This window comes from Lolium perenne, chromosome 2, assembly GCF_019359855.2.
Source record: "Lolium perenne isolate Kyuss_39 chromosome 2, Kyuss_2.0, whole genome shotgun sequence".
Lineage (NCBI taxonomy): Eukaryota > Viridiplantae > Streptophyta > Magnoliopsida > Poales > Poaceae > Lolium > Lolium perenne.
Window position 1 is genome coordinate 16,921,445 of NC_067245.2, and position 10,642 is coordinate 16,932,086.

At 40.6% G+C, this 10,642-nt stretch overlaps 1 protein-coding gene across 1 annotated transcript; it reads right to left on the reverse strand.

Moving 5' to 3' along the window:
- Positions 1-4,650: 4,650 nt before the first annotated feature.
- Positions 4,651-7,666, reverse strand: LOC127331321 (probable serine/threonine-protein kinase PBL7). The gene is made up of 5 exons (XM_051357437.2): positions 7,485-7,666; positions 6,797-7,041; positions 6,303-6,492; positions 5,818-6,209; positions 4,651-5,262 (listed from the first exon to the last, which is right to left on the reverse strand). The coding sequence occupies exons 1-5, from the start codon at positions 7,573-7,575 to the stop codon at positions 4,978-4,980; spliced, it is 1,203 nt and encodes a 400-aa protein (XP_051213397.1). The 5' UTR covers positions 7,576-7,666; the 3' UTR covers positions 4,651-4,977.
- Between the last annotated feature and the right edge of the window lie 2,976 nt (positions 7,667-10,642).

Sequence of the window (10,642 nt, forward strand, 5' to 3'; positions counted from 1 at the left end):
ACGATGAATGGCTCTGTTTTCAGCATCGGTCCCTTCACGACTTTTATAGTGTTTGACCTTGGAAACGCAGCAGTGCATGGTACGGACGGACGGTACGGGAGGGGCTTGCCTGTACCGGTGCTCGTTAAAACCCTGATACCGCCTTTCCGAGCGTAGTCAACATTTTCATGCTCCTGACGCAATTTTATTCAGTAATTGCAGGTCCATTTGCCATTTATGACGTGATATCCCGCACAACGTCCAAAAATAGAAGAGATTGCACATTTTTGCATTGATTAAGCATTAGTGGCAAGTTGAGAGGCAAACTTAGTCAATTTCTTGACTTAGCTAGGGATTTAAACGCGAGAAAATATGGCGTATTTCACAGCCATCACAGGACTAGGATGTTGGTAAACAAGATAATTCTAAACTTCGTAAGAAGTGCAACAAGGAGAATGAAAATTCTAAATCGCCTTCTAATTCACCGACGGGTTCCGTTGGGAGCACTGAAAATCGTAGGATGGAACCAAGGTATGTGTAACTCCTCTTTAGTTCGCACGCTTTTGATTCTTTAGGAGCAAATAAAGTTGGATCTGTATTTTATGTCTGAAACACATTTGGGTAGAGCTAAGGCAGAAAATTTGCAAATAAGGTTGAGGTTTGATGAGATGCTAGTTTCGGAGAGCAGTAGGAGAAGTGGAGTTTTGGTGATGTTCTGGAACAACGAGATTGACCAAAGTCACGTCATAGGACATAATCCCTAATTGCATTGATATTCACATAGATGAACACAGTGGCGCGAGATGGCACCTCACTGGTTTATATGGCTAGCCTAGTAGTGACAAGAAATATTTGACGTTGGAGTATATCTGAACTTTGCATGCATCGGTTGATCTTCCTTGGATCATCGTTAGATACTTCGATGAAATCATGTTTGGGAGTGAGAAGAAAGGGTGCAACATGAGACCATAATGATGCATGCAAGCATTCCGTGATACTTTGAGAGCATGCAACCTGAAGGAGATGGGTTACTTGGGTGATCTATTCACAAAGCGTAGAGGGAAAATCCGAGAAATATTGTACCTCGTTGTGTGATCCAAGATAGGCTGTGATGTTACCTTTAGTTCGAGTGGTTATATGACATTGATCCGAGATACTATAACAAGTCTAATCACTGAGTGTATTGATTAACATTGATTTAAATGCAGATATTCAACATATGCCTCGGAGAAGAAAGGTTTGAGGCGCGCTGGCTCTGTGAGGAATCGGTATAACAGATCATCCCAACTGCATGGAAAGAGCGAAATAGTTCCATGTAGATTCCTCATTGAGTGAATACACGAAAGAAGTGCGTGATTATTTACATAAATGGGACAAGGACGTGTGAAAATGACCTAGAAAAAGGTTGTTGGAATTACATAAGGACCTGAACGAGGTCATGAGTGGGGCGTTGATGGACAAAGAGGTAGCAAAACAAAAACAAATCCAACTGAGAATGGAAAATTTGCTAGAACATGAAGAACTATATTGGATCCAATGAGGAAGATTGAATTGGTTGCATCATGGAGACCGAAACACTGCTTTTTCCCACCGATCGGATACAACTCGCCTGTCGCCTTATGCGCAATTTCATCAAGTCATTGGAAAATGATGCCAGTGATAGTGTTGATGATTTGGATCAACTAATCTCTTTGGCTGCGGGATACTTTGAGAATTTGTTCACCTCTGAGATTATGGATCCGTACAAAAAATTTATAGACAAAGTAGACCCGTCTACTTATGAGGAGATGAATGAGAGGTTGAGAACTTCTTTTACGAGGGAAGAGGTGAAGAAGCTTTATTTAATATAGTAGTTTTGAAAGTCTCTGGATCAGACGGTCTACATGTTATTTTCTATAAACGGTTTTGACATATTATTGGAGAAGATGTTACATATTAGGTCTTACTAGCTGTAAATTCCAGGAGCATACCTGAGGGATGGAATCATACGACTGTGATTTTAATGCCGAAGGTGGAGAACATGGAATTCATAACAAAATTTCGTCTGATAAGCCTTTGCAACGGTTGATTATAAAGTTTTAACAAACTTAATTGCAAATACGTTAAAATATATTCTCCTGGAAATTACATCGCCAACACAAATTGCATTTGTGCGCGGGCGTCTTATCATGAACAGTGTGTTGGTGGCGTATGAGTATATCACACCATGCCAATGAATTTTGGAATCGTGTGGAGACGGTTATTCGGGATATATTCAACCAGGATAAACTGTGGTATACTTATAGAATACATGATATTAGTCTCTTTATGTCCCTGTTTTGCTGCTTGATTTATGTGTACACCACGTGTGATACATACTAAGATACATCTTTGCAATAAATTTATTGTGTGCATTAATTCATGCACTATGTTCACCTTTTCAAGATAAAAAGTGTGATCGAACATTGTAAGTTTGTAACTACTGTAGCAGCTAAGGTGAAGGAGCCGCCGTCAGCTGATATGAACATATGACGAGCCACGGTCGAGAGATGATGAGATAGAGTTACGGACAGAAACATAAACGTAAGACGCTTTAAATAGGGAAATGCAGAGTGGCTCTTGGGTGCCACAAACCCCCATACTTGGAAAAATGAAAAAATAATAAAATAAAAGGTTAAAAAATTTGAACTTTTTTTTGAAATCAAAGATGATCAGTATTGCACTTCTATAAAAATGTTTCCCTAGAAAATTACTTTCAGGGCTCCTTTGATTCAAAGGATTTCTATAGGAATTGTGTAGGATTTGGTTCCTATGGGAAAATTTCCTATACATGTTGTTTGATTCATAGGAATATATCCTATAGGAAAAATTCCTATAGGAATCTTGTAGTGTAATTCCTATAGGAAAAAAGCATTAGCTCATACCTCATGGAAAAATGCCTTTGCTACAATCAAACAAACTTCTTCTTCCTATAGAATTCAAGTAAACATGTCATTCCAATCCTATACCTTTCCTATTCCTATGCTTTTCCTATCCTTTAAATCAAAGGAGCCCTCATTGTATGCTGGGTAAAAAAGCAAACTCAAAACACCCCATGACCATGTACTATTCACTTTATATTTGTCATAATTTTGTTTTTTTTTTTGCTCCGAAGACCATGGGAATCATTTCGTTTGCAAACATTTTTTTACGAGTACAAACTTAATCATCCTTGGTTTTCAAGAAGATTTAAAAAAATTGACTTTTCAAAATAACTAAAAAAAATTGGTGTACGGGGGTGTGTGTGGCACCCGAGAGCCAAAAGTTCCCTTCCGTTTTAAATAGTATTATGCTTAAGAAAACTGTAAACGGAGGCCGAGCTACATGTAGCCCTTTATTTTCAAAAATTCAAAATCATACTCTGAAGTTTCAAAAAAGTCTAAAAAAACATGTAGACGATGATAAAATCTACAAACGTGCAAAATCTCAATGTAAAATTCTTTGTGTTATAGACTATACAAAAATGACAAAATCTGACAGGTTTTATAGTTTTCAAATGTGCACTATTCACTATTATCAGATCCACACATTTGTTATTTCTGTCTAGCCTAAACTACTAATAATTTCACATTAAGATTTTACATGTTTGTAGATACCATCATTGGCTACATCCACAATTTTTTAGAATTTTTAAAATTTAAAACTATGATCCAAATTTTCAAAAATAAAGGGCTACATGTACCTCGGCCCATTCATATTTTCGTATGATTCGTTGTACTGGCACATGTGTTGGGGAGTTCTTCTCTTCTCTTCTCACCCATGTATTCAGCCTGCTTTCCTTTTGGCTGCATGCATTTTGCTCCGTGACATGAAGTACAGTACACCTGGTGACCACTGAGTGCTGTTAGCATGTGGGCAGCTGCTTTTTTACTTTCGGCCAGTGTGAGCGAGTGTTCCATTCACATACATTTTTGTCAAGACATCCATGTGTGATGTGTCAAGTCGACCACACAAATCACAATCTGATTCGCGTCATCATCCTTTATATAGGAATACTCGCTGTTACGTATGCGCTTTATTGTTCGGTAAACGCCACACGACGTTCGTTAAACACGCCACGAGTAGTAGCTTTTGTCATCTGTCACAACCGGACCTCTTTTGGTTCATAGGGTTGTTAGAGGAAAACCCTAGGAAATGGAGGAGTTTTTCCGTTAGATCTAACTTAGATCAGACTTCAAAAAATCCCTTTTCTTTCCTTTTTTTTCTTGAGAGGAAAAAATCTCTTTTCTATATTCTTACACACAAAGAACAAAGCAAAGCCATAACTTGCATGGCAATGACCTAATCCAACAGCATTTGCATAGGTTTTAATCTTGATTTGACTATGCGTTTTAAGATTCTTTGTTTTTTCTATTCCCGCGAAAGAAAGAACCAAATTTCAGAAATTCCTGTATTTTCACAATCTCTGTTTTGCACATGCAGTCCTATCTTATTTATGTGTTCCCTTTTCCTGCGTTATCGAACTCCTGCAAAGCAAAGATGCCAATAGTTGAGTAAAATAGCAACAATATGCAAAAGCATCAGCCTTGACAAATGTCGAACTCCTTGCTTACGGCCAAATAACTACAAATACCTCAGTCAGACATTCAGGGCAGAACCCTCAAACTCTAGTCTAGATATAAACACACAGTGACACACTTGACCAATTCTAGCTTCAAAAGGAAAAATGATAATTCATAACCCGATCGAATTATAATGTCATGAATTACATTTGACTCATCTGGCTACATCAGATACGGACATGACCTGAACACATGCATGCATCATCTCTATAGGATCACCTCTAAGATAGATCAACATACATCACCGATCCATCGGTTCTCTAACATTAACATGTAAACGCAACAGCTTCGCTATCAACAAAACCTCTCTCCGTTTCCGTTTGGGACTCCTAGCTCTTCCGCATCGACAAAATTCAGGGCTTTACCACAGCCCTCATGTTGCTTTTCTACATACCATATTACCACCTCACATACTTCCTTACTGATGAGCCGCACCATGGTTCCTTGCTCGGGGTGGTGTGCCGGGTGCCACCGAACGCGACGTGCGATGGACGCCATGCACTTCTGGATCGTAGGTCTGGGAGGCAAGGTAGCTCAGGGCTGTGACAACATCCCCAATCACTGGTCTCATGGTCGGCTGTTCTTGGACACACATTGCAGCGACAGCCAGGGCCTGGTACAATCCCCTTGCGGGATACCGGCCCTCAAGTGCTGGATCTGCCATCTGGGGAAACTTCCTCCTGTCTTTGAACAAGGGTCGGGCCTGAAATTGTGCACCAAATATAGTTATATCGATACTGATTACAAAATACGATGCGACATCTTTACCAAAGCCTTGTCATGACCCTAGCCTTGTCATGACCCTCTTTTTTCAATCCCTATCCAGCATACTACAATAATGAAAGCAAATCTTGGTCAAACCAACCATGCTAAAATCAATGAAGTATGATGCTACCTTTTCATTCTAGTAGGTTTGTAGTAACACTGCAAGGAGAAGCTTGGCTTAAGACAATATGGTCTTCAAGCAAAATTAGTTGAAGACTATGGTAGAATTTGATGAAAAAATATATAAATTCCAAAGCTGGAAAGAAGAAAAAAGAGAGTAACTGAGAATAAACCTCCTATAGTTCCCTTTCAGCTGGAAAGAAAAAATGATACGAGCTAAAGAGACTGATATCTGGTAATTTTAAGGAATACTTAAATAATCAATATTCACAAGAGGTAGCAGATTTCCCAATCTGGCCCCAATAGCCAAACTCTAGTAGCCTATACCACAATGGAGAAGAAAATAACATCACAAAAAGTATCAGTAGCTTACCCATGCAACAAGATTTTGCTCCCCTGCAGCTCTGGTGTTGTCGATAGCCCTTCGCCCTGTGATGATCTCCAACAGAACAACACCATAGCTATAAACATCTGACTTTAGAGTCAACTGGCCAGTCATAGCATACTCAGGGGCACAATATCCGTATGTACCCATCACTCTAGTGGAAACATGGGTTTTATCGCCAACTGGGCCAAGCTTTGCCAGTCCGAAGTCAGACAGCTTCGGGTGATATCCCTCTCCAAGCAGGATGTTTGAACATTTCAAGTCCCGGTATATTACAGGAGGATTGGTTTTGTCATGCAAATGCTCCAACCCTTTAGCCGCACCAGCAGCTATCTTCATCCTTGTATTCCAGTCAAGCCGAGGTTTATCTGGGGAAGGATCTGATTACAATACGTAAGATCCAGTTGTCAGCATACAAACTTTAACCATCCAATAAACTGAAACAGAAACACATTGTTTTTTTAGTAGCGTACCGTGAAGGTGATCCTCCAAAGAACCTAATGGCATGTACTCATAAACCAAAAGCCGCTGATCACCATCGGCGCAATAGCCGATAAGGTTGACTAGATTCGGATGGTGCAGCAAGCTCAGCATCAGAACCTCAACAAGAAACTCCCGGTTGCCTTGCAGCCCATCACGATCAAGCTGTTTTATAGCAACAACCTACAAATTGTAAAAAAAAAATACTCAGCATGTTAGTCAGCTGCAGGAAATAGATTGGCAATTTATTTATTATACAGAACATGAAAATATTTTGTTCGCACACAGTGTGGCTTAACAGCTGGATTAAATCAATTAATAATGATAACAATCCATTTCTTTCATAACAACCAAAATGAATTGGACCCGTTCTTGGGTTCGGACAACTGGACACGTTTACTAATAGACAAAATTAAGTACACACAATCCTTGAAAAAATAATGTAAGTGTACTTGGATGCAGGATAGCGACTTGGCAAGAACCTCACCTGGTTGACACTCTCCAGGTAGCCCTTGTAGACCCGGCCAAAGCCGCCCTCCCCTAGGAGGCAGTCGGCCCTGAAGTTGTTGGTGGCCGCGGCAAGCTCCTTGAAGGTGAAGGTCTGCGCGGCGATGTGGCGGTGCTGGGATCCGTTGCTGAGGACGAACTCCTTCTTGGCCTCCGACAGCGAGTCCTGCCGCATCGCGCTGGACGACGCCGCCGCCGACGAGCACCCCGCCGGTTTCGCTTTCTCTGAAGAAAACAATACACAAAACAGCACGCGCGCGCCCGTCCGTCAGAATCGGCCAGATAAAGGGGTAGAGGAATTCAGGAAAAGGAGTGCGCCGGGTTGTCTGGCAATAAAAGGGAAAGCGCGCGTCATCCCCGACCGGAATTCCGCCATCTTTTGGGGAAATCTTTTTTGCTTTTCTGGAGAAGGAGGAGTTCGATTCTGAACCAAGTTTACAAGCAGAAGAATATGTAAATTTTGGGGGGGGGCGAACTAGACTCGGGCCGTCGGACCACTGACGAGACAGCTTGTGAACCAAGAAATTGCCCCGTGAACGCGGCGAGACGAGGCGAATCAGCGGGGTAGTTTGTGAATCTAGTGAAGTTTCACGAATCCCCACTGATTGCAGAGCACGAGAACAAGAAAATAACAGCAGCGGAGGGAAAATCTAGCACGGGCGGATCACCTGCGGCGGGAGGGATCTGAGTCTTCTCCATCGGCGGCGGCGTCGGCTTCTTCATCTTCTTGGCACCCAAGCAGGAGAAGCAGCAGCCCATGGCTCCTCGACTCTTGAGACCAGAGAGAGGGAGGGAGAGAGAGCTTTGAGTGTGCGCCGCGTCCGCGTGAGGAAGAAGGCGAGGAGAGAGAAACGAGGAAGAAATTAATTATTTTTCGAGTTATTTTCTCTCTCGGCTTCCTTTGCTTCTAGAATAACGCACGCGTGACAGGACAGCTACTCTACTCGCAAGTGTCAAACGGAAAGCAAAAGTCACTGGTGGGCAGTGGCCGCACCGCATTTCCTGCTCGCCAAAATAAAGATTCAGTTTGTTCTATAGCTGAAATATACTACTTTATACAATAATATGTTTCCGGAATATCAACCAAAATAAGTATGAAAGTAAATTCTGCATAGAACATGTTAATCATTTTTCATTCTACTCCTATTTCATCTCTGCGATACGACATTCTGGAAGAGTAGCGATTGAATTTTCCCTGTCAACCTCGCACGACTATTATTATGATTTTTACATATAATATATCTACAAAGTTAGTATAAATACACAAAAAATAAAAGTATTTCACAAGTTAAAGAGCATTAATACAATTTTAATATACATACTTTGATATATATAAATATATATTTCCTCAGTTCCAAAATTAATGACTCGGTTTTTTCTAGATACAGATGTATATGTGCATTAAAATACATATAGATATATTTGTGTATAGATAAAGCTGAGTCACTTATTTTAAAATGCATGTATTATATATTAATGGCTCGAATCATGCACTAAAATAAAGCATGCACTATATCTTAATCGTTGAGTATATATAATTATAATATGGTAGTAATGCAAAATCTCACAAGGGGTATCCCAAAGCCCTTTGTCATGTTTAAAGAGGTCAAAGCAACCCAAGTCCAAGCCTCAAGTTAAGGAATGGACAAAAAGAAAAGTGTAAGTCAAAGATGAAGGCTATGGCTCCTTTAATTTATATACGATTTGTATAGAAATTATCTAGAATTTGGGTTCTATGGAATTTTTTTCTACATAAGTTGTTTGATTCGTAGAAGCATATCCTATAGGAAGCAAATCTTATATGAATCTTGTAGCGTGAATCCTATTGGAAAAAAATATTAGGTTATACCTCATGAACTTTTTTTGCACACTTCATGTTTCCATAAGATTAAACTAGACATGACATCCTCCAATCCTATGTTTTTTTTTCTATCCTATGAATCAAAGGAGCCCTATTGTGTAGTGTTAGATGGGCTAGTCCACCATGGACTATGCACCACACTTTTTTCTTAGTCCACCATACTAGTAGACCACTAATGACCCCACCTATCCTCCGACATGGTTGATGGGAGAGCATCCTTAGTCATTTTGCAAGACTCTCTAACCTATAAGTAGATGGGCATTCGATTAAACATTCGAGCTTTTGACATGCATCATGCATGGCGGTCATTAAGTAACCGTAAATTATTTGTCTATGATGTCTGTAAGATTTTTAAGAGCTCAATACAACGTAAATGTCGAGAGCCCTTTTCGTAAAGTTTAGCATGGAATTCGTCGTTGTCTTGATAACGATAGTGCCATGACGAGGCGATCACAGCGAGGGTTTATCGGAGGTGGTGAGCGATGTGGTGTCTGGGACGGTGTAAGACGGTGTTTATCCAGGTTCACATCCTTTCGGTGGAGGATCGCTACATCTATGATGCACAAACTACAGATTACAATGAGTTGTAGGTTGTGTTCTGCCTAAGGCGTCCCTAGGCCGGCTTATGAAGGCACCGAGACCTAGGGTTTTGATAGAGGGTGAATCATAACCGACTACGGAGCCCAAGTCTAAGTTGGCACTAAGCCTAGGAGTACAAGTCTCTTCTTGAACCTCTTGGAACCCGTCTTGGGCTTCTCGTAGTCAGCTAGACCTCCATCTTCTAGAAAGTTGTTTGCCAGTAGTCTAGATAACCTTTCCACACAAGTGGGACACCCGGGCTTGCTAGCATAAATCCCTTCCGTGATATATCCTATCCGGCATATCCCTGACATAAACCACTAGGATTTAAATTACATGGTATTTTTCTTTTTCCCTATAGACGTACACCCTTCTCTTTTATAAAGCCACGGGTGCTAACTTTCCAAGTGGGTTGTACTCGTAAGTTCTCATCTAAATAAACTCAAAAGTGGAGGGCTAGAGCTTCATGTTCCCGATGGAGAACTCTAGCCAACGTCAGCGGAGGAGCGCCTAGAGTCGGTACTTGGGAACTTCACAAATCACAACAACCTAAGTCTCGTACAAGATGCCTTCTCTTACGTCATTCTCCTAACATATGACTAAGTCGCGCTCCAACGAGGCAACCCACATATTCAAAAGACATTGTTGTGTCAACTATTATTAGTGTGCTAATACTAAGTGTTAGCATTTACTAAGCTACTCGATCCACCCATAATCATGTTTTGTTTAATCAACATATAAGGCTAGCCATAGTGCTAATATCGTAGCTAGTATCATGTAGTATCAAATAAATCTTGTACACAAATTTGTATTGGGATTCTACAAATCAATTAATATAGCAAAACTATGATACTAGTCTATGATACTATGCATTATGGATCTAGTATCATACAAAAATATCATATAGTACATGATACTACTATATAATACTACCCACTATGGCCAGCCTAAAATCAGATGTCTCGACATGTTGTACATTCCATAAATTTTCTATATATCATCCTGCAAATTCACGACAACAGCCTCTACTTTTTGGTCTACAAATGCTAATTGTAAGTGAAAACTATTTTTGAAATGTTGATCCACAGAAGAATCATCAAGGTTAATGTGCTTGCCATCCTCTGGGTGGCCGCACGACCCAACAATGGCGTCAATCCTCACTAAGTCACGAACACCTTTGCAAATCGGTAAGAGTTGTCTCCGCTGACATATAGAGCCATATGCAGGCTCTACGAGGGATTTGTTGCCGACCAACTTCGCAAATGCTCTGAGTGTATAAATTTCATTACTCAATTTGCAGGAGAAAAATCCCCGATAAAAATCCGTTTGTGGAGAGGAAATGAAGGTGATACTCCTGTACACGAAAGAAACCGCGTGTTCTGCTGT